Below are 27,452 nucleotides of genomic sequence, written 5' to 3'. Positions count from 1 at the left end.
AATAGTGGACTGCAGGAGATAAAGGATGCGATTGGGAGGATGCAGTCGGGGAAGGTGGCAGGGCCGGATGGGTTTCCGGTGGAATATTATAAAAAATTTAAGGATAGGTTGGCATCCCTGATGGTGGGGATGTTTGAGGAGGCGATAGGGAAGGGGGTGTTGCCGCAAACCTTGGGGCAGGCATCGATTTCCCTGTTACTAAAAAAAGATAAGGATCCGACGGAGTGTGGGTCGTATTGGCCCATATCACTTCTGAATGTGGACGTAAAAGTGTTGGCGAAGGTACTGGTGGGTAGGCTGGAGGAGTCCCTTCCGAAGGTGATAGGGGAGGATCAGACGGGGTTCGTGAAAGGGTGGCAGCTGTTTTTGAACATTAGGAGGGTTTTGAACGTTGTTATGGCACCGGCGGAAAGAAAGGAAACAGAGGTAGTTGTGGCATTGGACGCCGAGAAGGCTTTTGATCGGGTAGAATGGGGGTACCTGATGGCAGTGCTGGAGCGGTTTGGGATTGGACCAAGGTTTGTGAACTGGGTAAAGCTATTATATAAGGAACCGAAGGCGAGTGTCCGCACAAATAATATCAGTTCAAGATACTTTTCTCTCCACCGTGGGACGAGACAGGGATGTCCTATGTCCCCCCTGCTGTTTGCACTTGCGATTGAGCCGTTGGCCATCGCATTGAGAAGTTCGGGAGCATGGAAAGGAATAGTGCTGCTGTATGTGTCGGAGCCAAGTGCATTGATAGGAGGAATATTGGAGCTACTGCGGGTATTTGGGTCTTTCTCAGGGTACAAGTTGAACCTGGACAAGAGTGAGTACTTTGTGGTGTCTCGGCCGGGGGTGGGGGAGCTGCCATTCCGTAGAGCAGGGACTCATTTTAGGATCTGGGGGTGCAGGTTGCCCGGGAGTGGGGGAGGCTTCGCAGGTACAACATCACTAGTTTGGTGGGGAGAGTGAAAGCCGATCTGGCAAGTTGGGATGGCCTTCCTCTGTCACTGGCGGGTCGGGTACAGGTGGTTAAAATGAATGTGTTGCTGCGATTCCTGTTTATTTTTCAATGCCTACCGATTTTCCTGCCAAAGTCTTTTTTCGGGGAGATTGAGGGAAGGATTACCTCATTCATATGGGGAGGGAAGGTGGCCAGAGTGAGAAAGGTGCTGCTACAGGGGGGAAGGCAGGCAGGGGGTTTGGGTCTCCCAAACCTGTTGTACTACTACTGGGCGGCGAACGTGGAGAAAGTGCGGAGCTGGGTCAGAGGGGTTGATTCTCAGTGGGTCAGAATGGAGGAGAGTTTGTGCAGGGGGTTGGGGCTGAAGGCACTTGCAACGGCGCCGCTCCCGATAGCTCCGGGGAAATATTCAGGGAGTCCGGTAATAATAGCTTCATTGAAAATCTGGAGGCAGTTTCGCCAACACTTCGGGTTGGGTTTAGGGTCAAGGGAAATGCCGATTCGGGGGAACCACAGATTTTAGCCAGGGAGGTGGGATGGAACTTTTCGGAAATATGAAGAGAAGGGGATTAGGACGCTAAAAGATTTGTTTCTTCGGGGTCGGTTTGCAGGATTGAGGGAGCTGGAAGCGAAGTATGGGCTAGAGCAGGGAGAAGTGTTTAGGTACATGCAGGTTCGGGATTTTGCCAGGAAGGAGATACAGAGCTTCCCAGAGGAACCGGCCTCCACATTGCTGGAGGAGGTGTTGACGACAAGGGGACTGGAGAAGGGGCAGTGTCAGCGGTGTACGGAGCTATTTTGGAAGAGGATAAGGCACCACTGGAAGGGATCAAAGCTAGGTGGGAGGAAGAGCTGGGGGAGGTTATAGAGGAGGGGGTCTGGTGTGAGGTGCTCCGGAGAGTGAATACCTCCACCTCGTGCGAGGTTGGGGCTGATGCAGCTGAAGGTGGTATATTGAGCGCACCTCACGAGGGCGAGGTTGAGCCGATTTTTTGAAGGAGTAGAGGATGTGTGTGAGCGTTTGGGGGGGGGGGGGGGTGGGGGGGGCGCGAATCACGTTCATATGTTTTGGTCCTGTCCAAAGCTAGGGGAGTACTGGAAGGAGGTGTTTAGGGTAATTTCCAAGGTGGTGCGTGTGAAACTGGACCCGGGCCCCCAGGAGGCCATATTCAGGGTGTCGGACCAGCCAGGGTTGGAAACGGGAGCGGAGGCAGATATCATAGCCTTCGCCTCGTTGATCGCCCAAAGGCGGATCCTGCTGGGATGGAGAGCAGCCTCTCCACCCAGTGCCCTGCCGTGGCGGGGGGACCTGTTGGAATACTTGACCCTTGAGAAGGTTAAGTTTGGACTTCCGGTGACAGCGGGCGGGAGGCGGACGCACAATGGAGGGCTCCCGTTCGGGAACGGCATTTTCGGTGCTTTAAGCCCGGTCCCAGGGTCCACGGAGGCGGCAGAAGCAGGGAGAAGGCACGGAGGAGGCACAGTGAAGGCACAGAAAAAAAAAGAAAAATGTCAAGGGTGAGCAAAAAAACGGCCGTAAAAAAAAAAAACAGCTCAAGGTCCGTCAGGGAGTGGAAAGGCCACTGCGGGGTCACCAGGAAAAATGGAGGCTGGAGCACCAGGGAAGGCCGCACTGCTTACGGCTGAAGAAATAACTAAGGTGATGGCTGTGGAATTCGAAAAGCAGTTGGCGCAGATTGCGAAATGCATGGAGACGGTGAGGAAGGAGATGAGGGAGGTTTGAGTGTGCTGGTGGAGGAGGTGGTTTCCCCGGTGAGGACGGAGGTGGCGAGCGCAGTGGCGGAGGTGCGAGAGCAAAGGGAGGTGCTGAAGGAAGTGGAGGAGACGTTACTGCAGCACGGTGATCAACTTGCCTCGATGGGGAAGGAGGTGCGGAAGGTGATGGACACTAACAAGGATCTGCGAGGAAAAATGGAAGACCTGGAAAACACACTATGGCACCTGTTTAGAAACACTGAGGGACAAATCAGAATGTTCAATTCACCTAACAGCAGTGTTTCTGGACTTGTGGGAGGAAAGTGGAGCATCTGGAAGAAGCCCACGCAGACATGGGAGAATGTGCAGACTCCGCATAGACAGTGACCCAAGCCGGGAATCGAACCAGGGTCTGTGGCTGCTGTGAAGCAACAGTGCTAATCACTGTGCTACCGTGCCCATGATATGCATGAAGTGACTGAAGAGAGAGGGGGATGACCACAGAGGATTCCTGCACTGACTGCCTGCTCCTTCTAGCGGTCACCCACCTATCTGCCTGCACCTTGGGTGTCACCACATCACTAAAACTCCTGTTAATGGCGCTTTCTGCCACCTTCATGCTCCTAAGTGCATCCAACTGCTGCTCCAACCTATCCATGCCGTCTGTTAAGAGCTGCAATTGGGTGCACCTCCTGCAGATGTTGTCGTTTGAGACGTTAGAAGCATCACGGATCCCCCACATTTCACAAGTGCAGCACTTAGCCTCACTGACCAACATTTCGATCATCAATTAAATTATTTAAGAAAATGTATTAAATACTTACCTTCACTTATCACTGCAAATACCTGAGGTAGGTCTTTATATAACTTACCTTCCAAGGATGCTCTCTGGATCTCTCCGTGCAGATTAACAGTTACAAAGCAAAAAGAAAGAAAACAAAATAAAAAGGGAAAAAGCACTTCCTCCCACTCTGCACCGAATTACCACACTGCTCCAAATGACCAACTTTCAATCCCCACTCTGGCTGCCTCACTCAGGCTGTCTCACACTTCACGTGCGTAAAGCTTCAAACCTTTGCCGTCACTGAAATTAAGGATGCCTGCTTCTTCAAAAAATGTTACATAGAGGCTCAAACTGTTAAGTCTGTTAAATGAGATTTTATCTCCAGTGTCTCATGTTTATACTGTTTTTTTTACTTATTGGTAAGATTGAATGCAATTTCTGCAGGGCTGTTGATACATTTTTATGGAGCACAGTACAAGTGTGAAGTATGCAGTATTGCAGCCCTGTTTATGATGAGTGAAAATCTGTTCAGAAAATAGAAAATTTCTATTAAAGTTGCTTCATGCCTCAAATTGGAGAGATTTACACTTTGAGGGTAATAATGAAGGTATTTAGTATTGCTGACAGAACCTGTAACTGGGTTGTTGTTTATGTTTACAGATCCATTTGGGACATTGGACCCCTTTGGAAGTAGTGCCTTTGGGAGTGGAGGTTTCGCAGACTTTACCCAGATGTCCACGGTAATATATAGTTTGGGTCTTTAAAGTATGAGTATTTGCTGAATTAACTTCTCTGTACTTGAATCAGTTGATCGCTCCTTGCACTTGCCACAGAAAGCTAGGATGGATATAATTCCCCTTGTTCAGCAGTGATACTGTCAGTAATGGTTCGGGGGTCAGCAGTTCTGGAGTTGATCAAGATCCATCTAGTGGTAGATGTCTTTATAATTAGACATTTTGTGTGGTACCATTTGGAATGCCGTGGTGATATATGCAGCAAATTTCATGCATTAGGGAAAGACCATGTACCTTCCCTTGACTGCATGACAGACTAACTCCCAAGCCAGTTGTGAAGCTGCCATTATCCAGCCTTATTTGTGAGGAAGCCCTCAGTGTCTTGTTGCAGCATTGGTTGGGGGCACGGTGGAGAGGGAGATTCTGCCTGTGCAGTTTTATGGGCACTTAATGGTGTACTAGATTGAACATAGAACATAGAACATTACAGCGCAGTACAGGCCCTTCGGCCCTCGATGTTGCCCCGACCTGTGAAACCACTCTAAAGCCCATCTACACTATTCCCTTATCGTCCATATGTCTATCCAATGACCATTTGAATGCCCTTAGTGTTGGCGAGTCCACTACTGTTGCAGGCAGGGCATTCCACGCCCTTACTACTCTCTGAGTAAAGAACCTACCTCTGACATCTGTCTTATATCTATCTCCCCTCAATTTAAAGCTATGTCCCCTCGTGCTAGACATCACCATCCGAGGACAAAGGTTCTCACTGTCCACCCTATCCAATCCTCTGATCATCTTGTATGCCTCAATTAAGTCACCTCTTAACCTCCTTCTCTCTAACGAAAACAGCCTCAAGTCCCTCAGCCTTTCCTCATAAGATCTTCCCTCCATACCAGGCAACATTCTGGTAAATCTCCTCTGCACCCTTTCCAATGCTTCCACATCCTTCCTATAATGCGGCGACCAGAATTGCACGCAATACTCCAAATGCGGCCACACCAGAGTTTTGTACAGCTGCAACATGACCTCATGGCTCCGAAACTCAATACCTCTACCAATAAAAGCTAACACACCGTACGCCTTCTTAACACCCCTCTCAACCTCGGTGGCAACTTTCAGGGATCTATGTACATGGACACCGAGATCTCTCTGCTCATCCACGCTGCCAAGAATCTTACCATTAACCCAGTACTCAGTCTTCCTGTTATTCCTTCCAGAATGAATCACGTCACACTTTTCTGCATTAAACTCCATTTGCCACCTCTCAGCCCAGCGCTGCAGCTTACCTATGTCCCTCTATAACTTGTAACATCCTTCCGCACTGTCCACAACTCCACCGACTTTAGTGTCATCTGCAAATTTACTCACCCATCCTTCTACGCCCTCCTCCAGGTCATTTATAAAAATGACAAACAGCGGTGGCCCCAAAACAGATCCTTGTGGTACACCACTAGTAACTGGACGCCAGTCTGAACATTTCCCATCAACCACCACCCTTTGTCTTCTTCCAGCTAGCCAATTTCTGATCCAAACTGCTAAATCACCCTGAATCCCATGCCTCCGTATTTTCTGCAGTAGCATACCATGGGGAACCTTATCAAACGCTTTACTGAAATCCATATACACCACATCAACTGCTTTACCCTCATCCACCTGTTTGGTCACCTTCTCAAAGAACTCAATAAGGTTTGTGGGGCACGACCTACCCTTCACAAAACCGTGTTGACTATCGCTATTCAAATTATTCCTTTCCAGGTGATTATACATCCCATCTCTTATAAACCTTTCCAAGATTTTGCCCACAACAGAAGTAAGGCTCACTGGTCTATAGTTACCAGGGTGCCTCTACTCCCCTTCTTGAACAAGAGGACAACATTTGCTATCCTCCAGTCTTCTGGCACTATTCCTGTAGACAAAGATGACTTAAAGATCAAAGCCAAAGGCTCCACATTCTCCTCCGTAGCTTCCCAGAGAATCCTAGGATAAATCCCATCTGGCCCAGGGGACTTATCTATTTTCACACTTTCCGGAATTGCTAACACCTCCTTATGAACCTCAAGCCCTTCTAGTCTAGTAGCCTGAATCTTAGTATTCTCCTCAACAACGTTGTCTTTTTCCTGTGTGAATACTGATGAAAAATATTCATTTAGCACCTCTTCTATCTCCTCGGACTCCAAGCACAACTTCTCAGTACTGTCCTTGACTGGCTACTCTTTCCCCCAGTCATTCGTTTATACCTGACATATCTATAGAAAGCTTTAGGGTTATCCTTGATCCTACCTGCCAAAGACTTCTCATGTCCCCTCCTGGCTCTTCTTAGCTCTCTCTTTAGGTCCTTCCTAGTTAACTTGTAACTTTTGAGCGCCCTAACTGAACCTTCATGTCTCATCTTTACATAAGCCTCCTTCTTCCTCTTGACAAGTGTTTTGACTGCTTTAGTAAACCACGGTTCCCTTGCTCGACCACTTCCTCCCTGCCTGACAGGTACATACTTATCAAGGACACACAGTAGCTGTTCCTTGAACAAGCTCCACATTTCCATTGTGCCCATCCCCTGCAGTTTCTCTCTCCATCCGATGCATCCTAAGTCATGCCTCATCGCATTGTAATTGCCTTTCCCCCAGATATAACTCTTGCCCTGCGGTATATACCTATCCCTTTCCATTACTAAAATAAACGTAATCGAATTGTGGTCACTATCACCAAAGTGCTCACCTACCTCCAAATCTAACACCTGTCCTGATTCATTACCCAGTACCAAATCCAATATGGCCTCGCCTCTCATTGGCCTATCTACATACTGTGTCAGGAAACCCTCCTGCACACATTGGACAAAAACGGACCCATCTAAAGTACTCGAACTATAGCGTTTCCAGTAAATATTTGGAAAGTTAAAGTTCCCCATAACAACTACCCTGTTGCTTTCGCTCCTATCCAGAAGCATCTTTGCAATCCTTTCCTCTACATCTCTGGAACTTTTCAGAGGCCTATAGAAAACCCCTAACAGGGTGACCTCTCCTTTCCTGTTTCTAACCTCAGCCCATACTACCTCAGTAGACGAGTCCTCATCAAACGTCCTTTCTGCCACCGTAATACTGTCCTTGATTAATAATGCCACCCCTCCCCCTCTTTTACCACCTTCCCTGAGCTTACTGAAATATCTAAACCCCGGCACCTGCAACAACCATTCCTGTCCCTGCTCTATCCATGTCTCCGAAATGGCCACAACATCGAAGTCCCAGGTACCAACCCATGCCGCAAGTTCACCCACCTTATTCCGGATGCTCCTGTCATTGAAGAAGACACACTTTAAACCACCTTCCTGCCTGCCGGTACACTCCTGCAACTTGGAAACCTTACTCATGACCTCACTACTCTCAACCTCCTGTACATTGGAGCGACAATTCAGGTTCCCAAGCCCCTGTTGAACTAGTTTAAACCCTCCCGAAGAGCATTAGCAAATTTCCCCCCCCAGGATATTGGCACCCGTCTGGTCCAGGTGCAGACACTCCCGTTTTTAGAGGTCCCACCGACCCCAGAATGAGCCCCAATTATCCAGAAATCTGAGACCCTCCCTCCTGCACCATCCCTGTCGTCACGTGTTCAACTCCTCTCTCTCCCTATTCCTTGTCTCGCCATCACGTGGCACGGGTAACAACCCAGAGATAATAACTCTGTTTGTCCTAGATCTAAGTTTCCACCCAAGCCCACTGAATTCCTGCCTTACATCCCTATCCCTTTTCCTACCTATGTCGTTGGTACCTATGTGTACCACGACTTGGGGCTGCTCCCCCTCCCCCTTAAGGATCCCGAAAACATAATCCGAGACATCACGCACCCTGGCACCAGGGAGGCAACACACCAACCGTGAGTCTCTCTCGTTCCCACAGACTCCTATCTATCCCCCTAACTATGGAGTTCCACCCAAGCCCACTGAATTCCTGCCTTACATCCCTATCCCTTTTCCTACCTATGTCGTTGGTACCTATGTGTACCACGACATGGGGCTGCTCCCCCTCCCCCTTAAGGATCCCGAAAACACGATCCGAGACATCACGCACCCTGGCACTTGGGAGACAACACACCAACCGCGAGTCTCTCTCGTTCCCACAGAATCTCCTATCTGTCCCCCTAACTATAGAGTCTCCAATGATTAATGCTCTACTCCTCTCTCCCCTTCCCTTCTGAGCAACAGGGACAGACTCTGTGCCAGAGACCTGTACCCCATGGCTTACCCCTGGTATGTCTCTCCCCCCCCCACCCCCCCCCCCCCAAACATTATCCAAAGCGGTATACTTGTTACTAAGGGGAACGACCACAGGGGATCCCTGTACTGACTGCTTCCTCCCAGCCCCTCTCACCGTCACCCATCTAACTGTATTCTTCGGAGTAACTACATTCCTGAAGCTTCTATCTATGACCACCTCTGCCTCCCGAATGATCCGAAGTTCATCCAGCTCCAGCTCCAGTTCCCTAATGTGGTTTCTGAGGAGCTGGAGATGGGTGCACTTCACACAGATGAAATCAGCAGGGACACTGACGGCGTCCCTCACCTCAAACATTCTGCAGGAGGAACATTGCACTACCTTCCCTGCCATCTCCTCCAGATTTAAAAAAAAAAAGAAAGAAAGAACTTACCTGTTATTCACTCCCCTTCTCAGCAAGCTATCACTCAGCAAGTGTCATTTGACAACAGCTCCTCCACAAACCATCTTCAGGTTAGGGTGAGCACACGGACGTACGCAAATTTCCCCCGCAACAGCCAATCAGCAGCTCTGCTCTACTGCCCTCTGCTGGGTGTACTTGTAAATTATTGTCACATATGGAATGTTTAATGGACAATGGTGCGGAAACCAGCACAATGTTGTGTTTGCTAAATTTGTAATTTGTTAATTAACTTAAAAGTTGCTGTTTGGTTTAGAAGAAGGTGAATTTTCAATCAGCTTTAAACAAAGCTTCTACTTGTAGGCACTTGCAGCTGGAGCTTGTTAATTAGTTAATTGGATTAGGCCAGTTTTCAGAGGCTAGATTCACAGTATAAATGTTATCCCCTACAGTGCAGACTTTGTTTGCACTGAGTGCTGAATTTGGTGCATTTGAGTGCTATAGTGAGAATTTGGTGACTGAGGGGGTGCTGAATTTGGTGCATTTGAGTGCTATAGTGAGAATTTGGTGACCGAGGGAGTGCTGAATTTGGTGCATTTGAGTGCTATAGTGAGAGTTTGGTGACTGTGGGTGTTAGGTGAGGAGGGAGTAAGGTGCTCCTTTCATTTTGTTTCTTACATTTCCGCAAAGAGTGAGAAGAGAGCCAGGAGTTTACAGAGAGTGCAGCTGACTGGGAGCAGAGTCGGAGGGCGGAGATCCAGTTGGTCCACAGGGCAGCTATATTCTGTAAGGTAAGAGGGGATGGAGGCTAGGCCAGTTGCATGCTCCTCCTGTAGGATGTGGGTGGTGAGGGATACCACCGGTGTCCCCGCTGACTATACCTGCGGGAAGTGCACCCAACTCCAGCTCCTCAAAGACCGTGTTAGGGAACTGGAGCTGAAGCTGGATGAACTTCGGATCATCCGGGAGGCAAAGGGGGTGATAGAGAAGAGTTACAGGGTGGTAACCACACCCAAGGTACAGGACAAGAATAGCTGGGTTACAGTCAGGGGAAAATAAACAAACAGGCAGACAGTGCAGGGATCCCTCGTGGCCGTTCCCCTTCAAAACAAGTATACCGTTTTGGATGCTGTTGGGGGGTTGACCTATCCGGGGAAGGCCCTAGCGGCTAGGTCTCTGGCACTGAGTCTGGCTCTGGGGCTCAGAAGGGAAGGGGGGAGAATAGAAAAGCAATAGTTGTAGGAGATTCAATGGTTAGGGGAATAGATAGGAGATTCTGTGGTCGCGAGCGAGACTCCCGGAAGGTATGTTGCCTCCCGGGTACCAGGGCCAGGGATGTCTCGGACCGTGTCTTCAGGATCCTTAAGGGGGAGGGGGAGCAGCCAGAAGTCGTGGTGCACATTGGTACCAACGACGTAGGTAGGAAAAGGGGTGTGGAGGTAATAAACGAGTTTAGGGAGTTAGGCTGGAAGGTAAAAGCCAGGACAGACAAAGTTGTCATCTCTGGTTTGTTGCCGGTGCCACGTGATAGCGAGGCTAGGAATAGGGAGAGAGTGCAGCTGAACACGTGGCTGCAGGAATGGTGTAGGAGGGAGGGCTTCAGGTATTTGGATAATTGGAGCGCATTCTGGGGAAGGTGGGACCTGTACAAGCAGGACGGGTTGCATCTGAACCAGAGGGGCACCAATATCCTGGGAGGGAAGTTTCCTAGTACTCTTCGGGAGGGTTTAAAGTAATTTGGCTGGGGAATGGGAACCGGATTTGTAGTCCAGCAACTAAGGTAGCTGATATTCAGGACGCCAAAGCGTGTAATGAGGCAGTGGGGAAGGGAACACTGACAAAGGAGAGTACTTGCAGGCACGGAGATGGGTTAAAGTGTGTATACTTCAACGCAAGAAGCATCAGGAATAAGGTGGGTGAACTTAAGGCATGGATCGGTACTTGGGAATACGATGTGGTGGCCATCACGGAAACTTGGATAGAAGAGGGGCAGAAATAGTTGTTGGAGGTCCCTGGTTATAGATGTTTCAATAAGATTAGGGAGGGTGGTAAAAGAGGTGGGAGGGGGTGGCATTGTTAATTAGAGATAGTATAACAGCTGAGCTGCAGAAAGGCAGTTCGAGGAGTATCAGCCGACTGAGGTAGTATGGGTTGAAGTCAGAACTAGGAAAGGAGCAGTCACCTTGTTAGGAGTTTTCTATAGGCCCCACAATAGTAGCAGAGATGTGGAGGAACAGATTGGGAAACAGATTTTGGAAAAGTGCAGAAGTCACAGGGTAGTAGTCATGGGTGACTTTAACTACCCAAACATTGAGTGGAAACTCTTTAGATCAAATAGTTTGGATGGGGTGGTGTTTGTGCAGTGTGTCCAGGAAGCTTTTCTAACACAGTATGTAGATTGTCTGACCAGAGGAAGGGCAATGTTGGATTTAGTACTTGGTAATGAACCAGGGCAAGTGATAGATTTGTTAGTGGGGGAGCATTTTGGAGATAGTGACCACAATTCTGTGACTTTCACTTTAGTAATGGAGAGGGATAGGTGCGTGCAACAGGGCAAGGTTTACAATTGGGGGAAGGGTAAATACGATGTTGTCAGACAAGAATTGAAGTGCATAAGTTGGGAACATATGCTGTCAGGGAAGGACACAAGTGAAATGTGGAACTTGTTCAAGGAACAGGTACTACGTGTCCTTGATATGTATGTCCCTGTCAGGCAGGGAAGAGATGGCCGAGTGAGGGAACCATGGTTGACAAGAGAGGTTGAATGTCTTGTTAAGAGGAAAAGGGAGACTTATGTAAGGCTGAGGAAACGAGGTTCAGACAGGGTGCTGGGGGGATACAAGATAGCCAGGAGGGAACTGAAGAAAGGGATTAGGAGAGCTAAGAGAGGGCATGAACAATCTTTGGCGGATAGGATCAAGGAAAACCCAAGGCCTTTTACACATATGTGAGAAATATGAGAATGACTAGAGCGAGGGTAGGTCCAATCAAGGACAGTAGTGGGAGATTGTGTATTGAGACTGAAGAGATAGGAGAGGTCTTGAACGAGTACTTTTCGTCTGTATTTACAAATGAGAGGGGCCCTATTGTTGGAGAGGACAGTGTGAAACAGACTGGTAAGCTCGAGGAAATACTTGTTAGGAAGGAAGATGTGTTGGGCATTTTGAAAAACTTGAGGATAGACAAGTCCCCCGGGCCTGACGGGATATATCCAAGGATTCTATGGGAAGCAAGAGATGAAATTGCAGAGCCGTTGGCAATGATCTTTTTGTCCTCACTGTCAACAGGGGTGGTAGCAGGGGATTGGAGAGTGGTGAATGTCGTGCCCCTGTTCACAAAAGGGACTAGGGATAACCCTGGGAATTACAGGCCAGTTAGTCTTACTTCGGTGGTAGGCAAAGTAATGGAAAGGGTACTGAAGGATAGGATTTCTGAGCATCTGGAAAGACACTGCTTGATTAGGGATAGTCAGCACGGATTTGTGAAGGGTAGGTCTTGCCTTACAAGTCTTATTGAATTCTTTGAGGAGGTGACCAAGCATGTGGATGAAGGTAAAGCAGTGGATGTAGTGTACATGGATTTTAGTAAGGCATTTGATAAGGTTCCCCATGGTAGGCTTCTGCAGAAAGTAAGGAGGCATGGGATAGTGGGAAATTTGGCCAGTTGGATAACGAACTGGCTGACCAATAGAAGTCAGAGAGTGGTGGTGGATGGCAAATATTCAGCCTGGATCCCAGTTACCAGTGGCGTACCGCAGGGATCAGTTCTGGGTCCTCTGCTGTTTGTGATTTTCATTAATGACTTGGATGAGGGAGTTGAAGGATGGGTCAGTAAATTTGCAGACGATACGAAGATAGGTAGAGTTATGGATAGTGAGGAGGGCTGTTGTCGGCTGCAAAGAGACATAGAAAGGATGCAGAGCTGGGCTGAGAAGTGGCAGATGGAATTTAACCCTGAAAAGTGTGAGGTTGTCCATTTTGGAAGGACAAATGTGAATGCGGAATACAGGGTTAACGGTAGAGTTCTTGGCAATGTGGTGGAGCAGAGAGATCTTGGGGTCTATGTTCCTACATCTTTGAAAGTTGCCACTCAAGTGGATAGAGCTGTGAAGAAGGCCTATGGTGTGCTAGCGTTCATTAACAGAGGGATTGAATTTAAGAGCCGTGAAGTGATGATGCAGCTGTACAAAACTTTGGTAAGGCCACATTTGGAGTACTGTGTACAATTCTGGTCGCCTCATTTTAGGAAGGATGTGGAAGCTTTGGAAAAGGTGCAAAGGAGATTTACCAGGATGTTGCCTGGAATGGAGAGTAGGTCTTACGAGGAAAGATTGAGGGTGCTAGGACTTTTCTCATTAGAACGGAGAAGGATGAGGGGCGATTTGATAGAGGTTTATAAGATGATCAGGGGAATAGATAGAGTAGACAGTCAGAGACTTTTTCCCCGGGTGGAACAAACCATTGCAAGGGGACATAAATTTAAGGTGAATGGTGGAAGATATAGGGGGGATGTCAGAGGTAGGTTCTTTACCCAGAGAGTAGTGGGTGCATGGAATGCACTGCCTGTGGAAGTAGTTGAGTCGGAAACATTAGGGACCTTCAAGCAGCTATTGGATAGGTACATGGATTATGGAAAAATGATATAGTGTAGATTTATTTGTTCTTAAGGGCAGCACGGTAGCATTGTGGATAGCACAATTGCTTCACAGCTCCAGGGTCCCAAGTTCGATTCTGGCTTGGGTCACTGTCTGTGCGGAGTCTGCACATCCGCCCCGTGTCTGCGTGGGTTTCCTCCGGTTTCCTCCCACAGTCCAAAGATGTGCAGGTTAGGTGGATTGGCCATGATAAATTGCCCTTAGTGTCCAAAATTGCCCTTGGTGTTGGGTGGAGGTGTTGACTTTGGGTAGGGTGCTCTTTCCAAGAGCCGGTGCAGACTCAATGGGCCGAATGGCCTCCTCCTGCACTGTAAATTCAATGATAATCGATGATTAATCTAGGACAAAGGTTTGGCACAATATCGTGGGCCGAAGGGCCTGTTCTGTGCTGTATGTTTTCTATGTTCTATGTGCTGAGGAAGAGCAGGGACAAAGGGTATCATGGATAGAAAGACCTCCAGAAAGCAGAGGATGATGTAGTTGGTCGTGGGATCCTGGTAATTCAAGAATATAACGTGGCAGATAACAAATTTAGTGGGGTGTTAGTTGAGGGCAAGAAGGAACCATATTGTTCCTGAAAGGAGGAAGCTTTGATGATAGTGCTGGATAATAAGGTGGAAAAGGGATTTAGTGCAGGGGTGTGGGAATGGTGGGTGAAGGAGAGGCAGGGTGGATGGAGAGAATGAGGGTGTGGAGAGATGGTGAAGAAGGGGGATGAAATATAAAATAGACATTACAGCAGCTTGTGCTGAAAGTGGAGACCTGGGAGTGGATATGGTGGAGACTGAGAAACAGAAAGGAATGGAATTATAAAATCATAAATGAGAAAAAAAGTAAGAGATGTGGGATTTTCTTTTACATAGAGGGTTGTTAGGTCTTGGATTACCTGACTAGAAATAGTGATGGGTGCAAAATGCTTGATAGCTTTTAAAAGGGAACTTGAAAAAATGTTTTAAAAATAAAATGAGAGGAATGAGGCAAAGTGGCAGCTCTTTTAGTTGATCGCCACAGACGCAGTAGCCTGAATGGCCTTCGTATCAGCTGTAAAATCTCTGACCCATGTTTTCCATTTCTTAATTTGATTGTGATACTTAAATATTAAAATTCAAGGTTCATTTTTGATCAGTAAAAGGAAATTTTTGGAACTATCAGATCCTGAAGTTGCTTCAGTATTCTGTTCATTCACCTGAGGAAGAAGCTGTGCTCCGAAAGCTAGTGATTCGAAACAAACCTGTTGGACTTTAACCTGGTGTTCTTACTCTGCTCACCCCAGTCCAACGCCAGCATCTCCACATCCTGTTCCATTTAGTTAGTGATTTTTAAAAAAACAGAACACAACCTTGAACACCTTCTTTTACAAATTAGTGAAATAGGAACATTTAGCTTCTCAAACCTGTTCTACTGTTTAACACGATCAAGACCGATCTGTAATTTAAATCCATATACTGCCTTTGCTTCATTTCCCGTAATACCTTTTGATAACAAAAACCCATCAATCTCAGATTTAACATTAACAATTGATCTTGTGTCAATATTTGTTGTTTACAGAAGAGAGTTTCAAACTTTTACCATCCTTGAGAGTTTTCCTAATTGTGCTCCTCAAAGTCCAACTGTAATTTCAGATTAAGTCCCCAATCACCGGAAATAGTCTGTCTCCATCTACCCTATCTGTCCCTCTTAATATCTGGAATATTTAGAACAAATCACCCCTTAAAGTCTAAATTCCAGGGAATGCAACAAAGGTTTTCTAATCACTTATTATTCTGCTAAATCTATACTGTACTCCCTCCAAGGCTAATAAATCCTTCATGAGATTTAGTGTGCAGAATATTCTCAATGCTCCAGATGTTGTCTAATCAGACTTCCCATAGCCTATCTTCTACCCTCTTTTATTCTCATTTTATAGTTATAAAGGCCATCATTCCATTAGTCTTTTCATTATTTTCTGTATTTGTTCATGACATTTTAATGATTTATGTATATGGACTTGCAATCCGCTTAGGACCTCTCTACCCTAGCTTTTCAATATTTGCCTACATTGAAACCTGTTTGCCATAGTTGTGCCTATTTACTTAATCTATTACCTCTTTGTAATTTAAAAAAAACATCATTTAGGGAATGTAGGCATCGCTGGCTGGCCCAGCATTTGTTGCCCATCCCTAATTACCCTTGCGACTTACTAGGCTATTTCAGAGGGCATTTAAGGGTCAATCACATTGCTGTGGAGTTGGAGTCTCATGTGAGTCCTACCAGGTGAGGATGTCAGATTTCCTTCCCGAAAGGACATTAGTGAACCAGATGTGTTTTTACAACAATTGACAATAGTTTCATGCTCATAGATTATGTATTTTAATTGTAGATTTTATTGGAATGAAATTTCACCATCTGCCATGGTGGGATTCGAAACCGGACCCGAGTCTCTAGATTACTAGTCCAGTGACCATACCACTACGCTGCCAGCTCCCCCTTTATGCTTCCATATATAAATGTATACATATTATGTTCACAGCCATATAGCATCCCAAAGTGCTTTACAGCCAATGAAGTACTTTTGTTGTGTAGTCACAGCTGCAATGTGAGAAACTCCCAGGACCATATAATTTCCATCCTAGGGTTTTAAAGGAAGCAGGTGAGAACATTGTAGACGTTCGCCAGTTTCTGTACCGTATAATTCCTTATTTTCTGTGCGATATTTCTGTCGGACTACATTTTCAGACCCCCTATAAACTAATCCTTTACGAATCCTTCAATTTGTAACCAGTTTTAAAAAACCCACACAATTGAGGCTTGAGTAGCCAGTGTTACTGACGCTGAGATATAATAACGCACAATCACTTTCTCGTGCTGTATCTGGATCTGTGCAGAACTACAACTGAAATAATGTTTTAAACCTCTGCTAGTTCCATAAACCCACCACATAAAACTCGACAGGTAGATAGATGCACCAAGATTGAATGAGCACATAATTAGCAAGTGGGAACAAATGTTTGGTCATTAATCTTTAACTTTAGCCTTAAGAGTACTGCCCTGTATACCCATAACAGATTTATACCATCAACCCCCATTTCAATTTCTGAGCCTTATCTATAAAATTAATTTCTTGAACAAGAGCAAGTGCCCAAACTACCCATCTTTGCTAGAATATTAACTCTTATTTTTACCTAGTACTGATAGAGGAAACCAAAAATACTTTTTGAACCAAGTTAATGAAAGGAAAAGATTTATATGCACACATGTGTCTGCATGACTCTGGAGGCACTGGTCATACAGGCAAAACTTTGAAGCCAGGTTGAAGGGGGAGAAAAAAGTTATTTGCTTTAGCTGTAGTCTTAGCTGCTTGCCGTTTTTCCCTTTCAAACTCGATCATATTATAGAAACGTAGAAAATAGGAGCAGGAGGGGAGACCCTTCAGCCCATCAAACCTGCTGCACCATTCAAGTAGCCTGATCCTGCCCCCCCCCCCCCCCCCCCCATATCATTTCATCCCCTTCGGCCCAAGGTCGCTAATAGATTAATGTTTATGCACTGTTAGGTTGTTAACTAAATTGTCTCATTATTAAAACTAGTATGGCCTGCCTCCTTGTTGGTTCGAGGTTATATTTCTGCAGAAAACTATTATTTAAAAAAGTAAATTTAGAGCACTCAATTATTTTTTTCCAATTAAGGGGCAATTTAGCGTGGCCACTCCACCTACCCTGCACGTCTTTGGGTTGTGGGGGAGAAACCCACGCAGACACGGGGAGAATGTGCAAACTCCACACGGACAGTGACCCAGGGCCGGGACCGGAACCCGGGTCCTCAGAGCTACAGGCAGCAGTGCTAACCACTGTGCCACGTGCCGCCCCAGAAAACTATTCTGATCTCACTGAAGAAATTGTCTACCTTTCTGATGTGCTATTGAAATCTATGTTAAGTCAAAATCACCCCTTAAAATCTGCCGTTACTATATGCTTGGCTAATCTCTAATTTATACATTCTATTACTATACCGCAGTCACCGAGGGACCTATATACAAGTTACACTAGTTTTTTAATTCCTTTCTTTTTTCTTAATTCTACCCATAAACTCTCCATTGTTTGTTTAGCCCTTTTTATATTCTCTTGTACGATTGAAATGATTTGATCCTTAATCACTGACACTATTCCTGCCATCTACTATTTTTCCCAACTTTCCTTGGGGTTTATAATTGGGTATATTTAATTCCCAGTCCTGAACATCTTGAAGCCATTTCTCAGTCATGGTTACTATGTCATATTCTCCAAGTTAAATATGTGTCTGTAATTCATTCACTTGGTTCCTTATGTTCATTCCATTTGTATCAGGAACATTTAGTTACACACTTGAATCTGCCCTAAAGCTTCCCTCATACATTACTTATTTTTCGCTCTTGGTTTAATTACTTTGCAACTTTTAGTTTTTCCTTTAAGCTGTAGCACTTTAAGCATAATTTCTGCCTGTTACTGTAATTTCTTCCTTTTTGTTTGTTTCTGAATGTTATTCATACCACTGATTCCACTTGTGACATCCCTTCCTCCAGCCCCCATTTATTAGTTTAAAGCCTTTGTGACCATCTTAATATTGTTTCCTTAAAGAGCCTTGTCCCAACCCAGTTAAGATGGAGCATATCCCCAAAATACCATTCCTTCCTGTCCAAGCAGTGGTGCCATGGTCTCATTAAATGGTCAGCATTTTAGCTGTCTGCGCTGACAGTCTTTATTCTCACAGGTAGCAAGTGCTTTGTACGCATTGGATAGCAATGGTTTCTGAATATCCTTGTTCTTGGCTATCTGTACACTATTGGCCATGTTAACCCCATTCAGAGCATGTGCCGTTCAATGAACTGTGACTGACATCCGGAGCAAACTTTCCAGATACTGTCCCCCTCCCTTGTGTGTCATAGTGTCCCAAACTTGCAATGCAGCTCAATCATTGTGAGCAGGAGAAAGATTAGAGATGGAGACATCTATTGCAGATTGCTTACTATGGTCTTGATGTCCACTACTGCAGTCAAGACACTCAAATCAACTCTGCCATAGCTTGGTCTAGATTATTTACATCTATTTCTTGCACTAAGCAGTAAAGCAAAAAAACTTTGAAATACTCACTGCCTTGAGCTTATATGAATCATTACAATTATTGGAGGCAAAAGCAGCCTCTCCCTTCCTATCTGCACTAAATTCCCACTTTCGTCAAATTTCCAACTTTTGCACTCTGTTCATGATGAATCTATCACCAGTCCGTATAACTATTTTATACTCTCACTGTTTCAGTATAATTTGTGTGCCCTTTTATATATAAAACAACTGTATGGTCTGTTTGTTAAAAGCCAAGGAGTAGCACTGTGAAACCATCTGTTTTCCAGTGTTCCTGTGCAGGCTGCAATTTAGAAGTTTATAGAAAATAGTTTTCTGGATATATAATTAGAATACATGTACACCGTAGCTATTTCTGAAGATGTGCTCAAGAAATTTTGAGCCCTGATGCCTGTAAGTGGTCTAATTTTAATGTGTTTGGGGAAGAGCTTACATCATCTGAGTAGCGTGCCCCAACACCACCTCAATTTATTTAGCTCAGTGAATATTGCATTTATGTTGTGAAAATCAATCACCTTTTGAGTTGACGTGGTTATCAATTATGCGCCTTTATAGCAATTCTGTGGGAGATTCCCAATAGCACAGGACCACAAGGGAGGAGATGCTAAATATCACAAGTTAGCCCAATTCCAGATGTTTTTTCCTTTTGAAGCACAGCATATGTTAAATATGTCTTTAATATGGGTATATTGGTTAAGAGCAAATGTTTTGTAATCTTCTGATTCTGCATTACTGCATAGCGTGCATTTTCGAAGCCACTTGTGTGACGGTGTTTATTTCAAAAGTTTAGTAGCATGTACTTGATACTGTCTACAGAGAAGGTATAAAATTTGGCTGCTGCCATTTTAAATTAATTTATGGGACTCAGTGCATTTGCCATGGGGCAATAATGCAGTAATCATTCAGATTGTATCGATAGCAGTTTCCGCCCAAGAGTGTGCGCTCAGATAAAATACAAACCTCAACACTTGTGAACTTCCAGATCTCCATCAGCTCTTTGTGTTGGACATGTAGATGACACTCATACAAAGATGCATATGGCAAACTGATTGTGGTCAATGGAAACTTAGTACCGGAAGGTTGCTGTAGTATTTGTGCTTGGATTTAGTTGTCGCATTGCCCACGAGCTTGTCGTTCACACTTCATTTTTAATTTAGAGTGCATTCAGATACAGACTTTTTAATTCTGTTTTTTAACTTGTTTTGTAACCTCTAGCATTATATGCTGGCGCACTCTTAGATTTGTGCATTCTGTCCCTTCCTGCCATGCTCTGATCATCATTTCCCTTGTTCCTACCTTGCCTTGTCTTCTCTAGTTATTTATCACATTATCCCAAATTTGACCCCTCACCCAATCTCTCGACCACCTGAGTTATACGACTCGCCAGAAAACCCTCAGCACAGTTAAGGTGAAGACCGTCCCTAAGGTACAGCTCTCACTATTACCAGTACTGGTGCCAGTGCCCCATGAATTGAAATCCACTTATTGCAAACCAATCTTTGTGCCACACCTTGACATCTCTAATCTGATTTGCCCTACTCCAATTTGCTCGTGGCTCACGTAGTACTCCAGAGATCACTATCTTTGAGGTTCTGCTTTTTAATTGTGCACCTACTGCTCAAACACCCTCAGCAGAACCTCTTTTCTAGTTCTACCTATGTTGTTGGTACCTCCATCAACCATGACCACAGGACCTTTCCCCTCCCACTGCATGTTTTTCTCTAGCCCAGACCAGATGTCTCAAACCTTGACACCGCCATCTGGACTGCTCTCTTGCCACAGAGAACTGTATCTATCCCCCTGTCTCTACTTTCCCAACTACCACTGCATTCCTATTAACTTACCCTGTGTGAATGGTCAGTTTGCTCATCTACCCTGCAGCCATTGCTTTCACCCATGCAGGCTGCAAGAATCTTGAACCTGTTAGACAAATGCAAAGACTGTGGCGCCTCCATTTCCTCTGGGCCCCCACATCTGCCTCACTTGCATTCACACTCTCCTGACCACTGACCAAATCAGAAGACCCTGTCCTAAGGGGTGTGGCTGCCTCCTGGTACAAATTGTCCAGGCAACTTTCCCCCTCCCTGAAGCATCACATATCTGCAGCTCAACCACTAACTCAATAATCTGGAGCCAAAACTTCTCAAGCCACAAACACTGCAGGTATGTTTGCCTTGGATCACACCAGCATCCTGGAATACCCATATTCTGCAGGTGCAACACATCACCTGCACTGCCATGTCTTAATTTATTTGTTTTATTAATTTATAATTAATAAGCACTGCTACTCCCAATAACTTTTATTAATGCTAGTAAACCTTGCTGAAACTAATTAAACCGTACAATTACCAATAAATTGCCAAAGATTTGAAGATAATTGGGCAAAATATTCACAAACCAATCTCTCGTCTGTTTTCCTGTGATGTCACACTTCGATATGCATTGTCCCTATTCTCTGTCTTCTACCATTCAGCTAAGCAAGTCAATAATTTACAAAGAAGATAGAAGCAGGAGGAGGCACTTCGAGCCTGCTCCGCCATTCATGATGATCATAGCTGATCATCAAGTTCAATACCCTGATCCCACCTTCCCTCCCATACTCCTTGATCCCTTTAGCCCCAATAGCTATATTTTATTCCTTCTTGAAATTCCACAGACTCACCACTCTCTGGGGTGAAGAAATTTCTCCTCACCTCAGCCCTAAAAGATTTACCCCTTATCCTCAAACTTTGATTCCCGAATTCTGGATTCCCCCACCATCGGGAATATTCTTTCTGAATTTACCATGTCTAATCCTGTTAGAATTTTATAAGTTTCTATGCGATCCCCTCTCACTCTTCTAAACTCCAATGAATATAATCCTAACCAATTAAGTCTTTCCTCATATGACAGTCCCGCCAACCCAGGAATCCGCCTGGTAAACCTTTGCTGCACTCCCTCCATAGCGAGAATATCCTTCCTCGGGTAAGGACACCGAAGCTGCACACAATGCCCATTACAATTGCAATAAAACATCCCTATTCCTATACTCAAATCCTCTCGCTATGAAGGACAACCCATGTCATTTTCGTTCTTTACTGCCTGCTGTACCTACATGCTTACTGTCTATGACTGATGCACGAGGACACCTAGGTCTTGCTGAGTATCTACCTCTCTCAATTTATACCTATTCAAATAATAATCTGCCTTCCTATTTTTGCTACCAAAGTGGATAACTTCACATTTATCCATAATTATACTGCATCTGCCACGCATAAGCCCAATCACTCAGTCTGTCCAAATCCTGCTGAAGCATCTCTACATCCTCCTTACAGCTCACCCTCCCACCCAACTTTGAATCATTTACAGATTTGGAGATAATATATTTAGTTCCCCCGTCCAAATCATTAATATATAATGTGAACATTTGGGATCGTAGCACGATCCCTGCGGCACCCCACTTGTCACTCCTGCCAATCAGAAAAATAACCATTTTAAAAAAACTTCTGAGAATGACTCCCGCAATTCCCTGAGTGAAACATCTTGATCCAGAATGCTACTTATAACCCCACTCCCTCGTTGAGAGGAAGGTCCCCCAGGCGAGGCAAGTGTTGTTGCTGGCAACCCTGCAACTGCATTTTGAGAAGCAGGCCTTCAATTATATGAACTTTAAGTCTAGCTAGCAGTTTTTTATGTGAAACTTTATTAGTTGCCCTGCTGGAAGTCCATAGAAACAACATCCATAGACAATTCCCTGCCTGAGTTATTCCTCAAAAAATTAAAATTATTCAATGGACGTGACTTATCTCAATTTTTCTTAGTTCTCAGTCATTCTGTCCTTAGTTAGAGATTCCAATAACTTCCCCACAACAAATGTTAGACTGGAAGGTTCATAATTTCCTCGCTTCTCTCTCACTCTTCAGGACCAGTCCATATTGCAGTGACCTGAATGCCATTGCTTCTTGCAGCTATATCCACCATGTATGTTTCTATTCAAATATGCTACTGACCTATTTTGTTGTGGTGGTCTGTCCACATTAATCTGGGCCAATCCGGCCTGAACTAAGCTGATTGAAATTCGTGCCTTGAAATAACTTTTACTGGTGTTTGCCTACATCAAATGATTTACCGCCCAATGCAGTATTTAAAGAAAAAGTTGGAGAAACAGTTCTTATAAGTATGAAAAGTGTGACTTGTTTCCTATTCAGCAGAGGTAGGTGGAGCTCGGAAAGCCGCGTTTTCAATTTTGATGTTAGTAATTGGAAAGTTAAATACGAGTCCTGATATTAATAGTTATATGTGTGAGTGTTGGGTGATGCAGGTTCCCAGCACAATTGAAAGTTTAAAATTAGCTGAGATTATCACATCACAGACTTGCCCAGAAGATAATACAGAGCAGGATTTCCTATTGGTTTTAGCACATCTCTCCCACTCCATTGTACTATCTATCATATTCATTGTATGCTGCAATTCTGTTCTATTCATGCACGGTCTCAATTACCATGCAGCCCAGTAGCTGATGAAAGCTTTCTTGTTCTCCTGTCAGTTGCCAGTTTTGTTTGTTTCAGCAGATCCCGACCAAAGTATTTAATCCTCGGGACATCTCAAAACATTTTGTAAATCCCAACGTTGGACATTGCAGGAACAAATTCAATAGATCTTGCCATTTGTGGTCTGTCTCCAGAAACCATGGACTATTGTTATAAGACCAACAAACCTCTGGCTCATTTTTGCTATTCTGAAGGTGAATTTACAAGCCAGTGGCAGATTATAATAGATTACTTTGAAAGTGCAGCCACTGGCACATGTGGAAACTAATTTGTACACCCAAAGTCTGTCAGACTCTGTTTTTAATGAGGATGTTGATTAAGGGAGGAATATTGGCCAGGAAGCCAGGCAAATTCTCCACTTTAAACAGTGTTGTGAATTTTTATGTTCCTTTTAGTAAGGACCTCCGTTTAATATCTTCATCAAAGAATGATTTAATGTAATATTTCTGAACAAGAAAAGGTTATCAATTGGATGAAAATTGCAGGATTTAAATATGTTCTGTTAGTTTCATTACTGTAAATAGTGGTTTTGAAACTTGGTAATCTGAAATTAACAGAATACCCTTGGGTGGACCCATAAGACTCTAATATCATTCGAGGATTTGCAATATTATGAACTATTGGAGAAAATATTTAAATATTCAGAAATTTGTAGCTCAAGGCAACAGTTTGTATATCCGTTTTATTGTTTAAAGTGTGTTTGAAAAATGCACAGATGTGAGTTGTTTTATCCCATAATGGTCAGGATTAGGTGTATGGTTGATGCCTGGTTGTTATGGTACAGGACCAGCAACCGAAAAGTTATCATAAATCACACCTTAGCACAATGCAAAAACAAATTCAATAGATCGAGTATTTGTGGTCTGGTTTCAAAAAGAATGATCATTGTTGTAAGAAAAACAAACCATTGGCTCATTTCTGTTATTCAGGAGACAAACCTACAATCCAATAGCAGGTTATTAATGCATACTAAAGTGGCTGAGCGACTGAAACTGACATTTCCACTGCAACCCTTATCTCAGAACAAATGAAAATATGTTCGCTAGTAATCAGATCTGCAGTGATGGCTCCCAAGGCTATATTTCTCCCCTCCTTGGGCTATGACTGGAGCTACAGTTCCAAAGACATTGGTTGTCCTCCCATAACTTGCCTATGTAGCCAAGGTTTATGTAAACCTTGACGATGAATGTTGATCGTCCATTCTATCCTCAAAAACATCACATCCAGGCCAGACCTGCCCTCTCTCCTGTTTCCACATAGGATCTGAAATATCAGTTGATATTTCCCTTCTCTTACCCTCCCCTCAGCACTAACTCATCCCGATCTGAAACCCCAAGGACAATTTCAGCAACCTGCTGTTACCTAAGCTAAGATCAGCTATTTTCATTAGATTAGAGAGGCTACAGGGTAATTTAATAATGAGAATGAAACGGTGATATAGGCAATGATTTAGGGATCTCAGCCGAGAAGGAAAGATTACAACATTAAATATTATGAGCAGCTTCCCACCTTGCACACTTCATAAATTTCAGCTCATCCAAAACTATGCTGCTAATATCCTAATACTTTGCATGTCACCCATCGACCATGTGTTCGTTGACCTGCATTGGCTCCTGGTTGGCAGCAACTATGATTTTGAAATTCATACTCTTTTAAAATCTCTGCATGCTTTTGCATGGCCATATGGTCTACTACTGCTATTATTTCTTGTGCTTTTGTGTTCTTTAGAAATCTGAAGTGCGTTGTTGTAGCTGGAAGGCTCTTTCCAGTTGGGTTCCAAAGGGCTCAGTACTCGCTTTCCTTGCTCTTTGTGGTATATACTAATGATTTTGACAAATGAAGCATGATTAAGACATTTGCAGATTATATAAAAATTGACCACGAGGTTGATAATAAGAAAGAAAGCTGTAACCTGCAGGAAGGTACCCATGAACTACTTAGCTCGGCTGAAATGTGGCAATGCAATTGATAGATAAGATGGCTAAGGCCTAAGGCGTGCTTTCCTTTATTAGCTGAGGCAAAGATGATATGAACAGGGAGGTTATTCTGGAACTGTGCAAAAAAACTAGTTAAGCTACATGCTGCAATCTGGCTGCCACAATATAGGAAGGATGCGATTGTGAAGAGGATACAGTGGAGGTTTGTGAGGATATTATACATTGTGGTGTGAGTCGGCAAAACTTTCAGCGAGTCAAAGAGGAGGCACTGGCAACAGCTGTCGAGGGGAGCAGGGGGGCAACTCTCAACCTTGTGATGAATGGAAGACTTTAGGAATATTGGGTTTCAAGTATTGGGCAATTTAAGGGTTAAAAGCCTGGTGTTAGAGTGTGTTTGACTGCAGTGGTTATGTTTTTTTAAAAAAATAATTCTGTTTTGCAGGGGCTGGGTGCTTTTAGCAGCCAGAAGGTGAAATTGACAAAGGATGTGTTTTTCAGTCTGAGCTAATGGACTGTGGTTTGACTGGGAAAGTCCTGGGGGGTTAATGTGCTTTGCAGCCTGCAGAGATCATTTGTTTTTCAGCTTGGGGAGATGAGATCATTCCTGGGTGGAGCCAAGGAATTCAGAGAGACATTTTGGAAAGTTTTAGGGAGACAGTGTTTGGAGAAATCTTTGCAGAGAGGAGTTGAGTTTTGATCTGCCTAATGCTGAATCCACAATCCTCCCACAGTAAGATAGATTGTGAGCTGTATGTTTCTTTTCTTGTTATTTAATGGAAAATTGAGTAGTAGTGTTTCAGATGTTCTTTTCGGGTGTGAAGTTAAAAAAGTTAATATTGTATTCTTAATACAGTTTTGTTTTAAAAAATAACTAAGCCTTATTTCTTCATGCACTCACTCCTGGAGAAAATCATTCTTTACGCATAATCATACAAATAAACTAAAATGTTGGGGTTTTGGCCAAGTATCCTAGCCACTGTTGGGGTCTGGTCTGATATTGTAATAACCTACAGGCCAGTGCTGGGGGGGCGGGCAAGCAATCAACCAAAAACATCAGAGGCCACCAGGCCAGATAGCTGGCAGCTAAACAGGAGCACACACGATCGTCGAGGCGCGAGGCCCAGCCACCCGAGCGAGAGGTGAGTGGAGCAGTAGTCGGGTGGTGCAAAGGCCTGACAAGCACCTGCGTCGTGTCTCGGGGAATCGGGGAGCAGCGGGAAAGGGTCGATTTGTCCAGAACCAGTGACCAGCCCAGCAACTGGGCTGGGCACCGACCGGACGTGGCGGTGAGAGCGAGAGAGAGCAGAGGCGAGGCCAAATAGCAGCAGCCAGCCAGGAGAGCAAGCGATCATTGTGAATTGAGCCCGTCCACCCGAGCGAGAGGTGAGAAGAGCAGCGGTCGGAAGGTGCAAAGAAGGCCAGGCAGGAACCAGCATCATCTCTCGGAGAATCGGGGAGCAGTGGCCAGTGGGAGCGGGGCAACTCAACTAGACACCAGCCAGGTAGGGCTGAGGGTGAGGGCTGGGCTGGGCAGCAACCAACTAACATCTTTGTTGTTCTTATTGTTTTTGAATGTTGAATTTACTGCATTTTGTGGTGTCAGCCATTTCTCTCTCTGGTAGATTTCTGTGTCTTTTATGATACCCGGCTTGCTTTGACCATCCATCGGCATCCCAAAAATTATTGCCAGCAGCCTGTTACTTTGGTAGGGTTTTGGCAGTGAACTCCGACTCATCCTCGAATCACTTCTTTTCACAATTTCCATGACAATATTGGGGGCAGGGCTCGATGTCATTGGGGGCGGACTGCCACACCATCGGGCTGCCACATCACCAGGGAAAGGGTGTTACGTGGGACCTCACAAAGAGGGAGAGTAATAATAATAATAAGCTTTTTGTTGTCACAAGTAGTAGGGCCCCCAAAAGTGTAAGTCCATCTCTGCTTGAAGGGCAGTAACCCACAAAGCAACAGTCCGAAGGATGGAACGTGGTTTTAACTGGATAACTATTCTTTTGACTGGCGCACACAGGATGTGATGGACCGAACGGCTTCTTTCTGTTCCATACATTTCTGCGATTCCATGAAAACTAACGGCATTGCAATAATTGCTGGTTGGAAACGGTGCTTAAAATATCTTTCGCACAGACAATGTGGTGGGTTTCAATGTTTGCAGTTCATTTGGTGTTTTATACTCACTGCCTCCTGAGGACTCGGGAGATGACACGCTGCCAAGAACGTTTTGTTTAAGGGTCTCCAAAAGCAGAGGCAGCAGCTGAAGTAAAGACATCAGCAAGCCGTCTAGTGAATAAACAGAAGGTGGAATCTTCCCAAAATTTGTCAAACTGTTGGTTTTAGATTGAAAACTAGCGTGTGTGTCTCCAGCTGCACAGCCAAGTTTTCACTCCAGATTCTCTGGCACTCAGTGCACAGAGAATCTGGGGGCCTGGT

The 27,452-nt window shown here is 44.8% G+C and overlaps 1 protein-coding gene across 5 annotated transcripts in view; it reads left to right on the top strand.

Annotated features, from left to right (window-relative positions):
- Nucleotides 1–27,452, top strand: part of eps15l1a (epidermal growth factor receptor pathway substrate 15-like 1a) — a 607,694-nt gene that overhangs the window by 388,550 nt on the left and 191,692 nt on the right. For all 5 annotated transcript variants that reach the window (XM_072482837.1, XM_072482838.1, XM_072482840.1 and 2 more), the window contains one exon: nucleotides 4,110–4,189. In XM_072482837.1, coding sequence (XP_072338938.1) covers nucleotides 4,110–4,189 — 80 coding nt within the window. The remainder of the gene's footprint in view (nucleotides 1–4,109; nucleotides 4,190–27,452) is intronic.

Source organism: Scyliorhinus torazame, chromosome 18 (assembly GCF_047496885.1).
Source record: "Scyliorhinus torazame isolate Kashiwa2021f chromosome 18, sScyTor2.1, whole genome shotgun sequence".
Taxonomy (NCBI): domain Eukaryota; kingdom Metazoa; phylum Chordata; class Chondrichthyes; order Carcharhiniformes; family Scyliorhinidae; genus Scyliorhinus; species Scyliorhinus torazame.
Note: the sequence above shows the minus strand (reverse complement) of the source record. Positions and strands in the feature narration are given on the sequence as shown.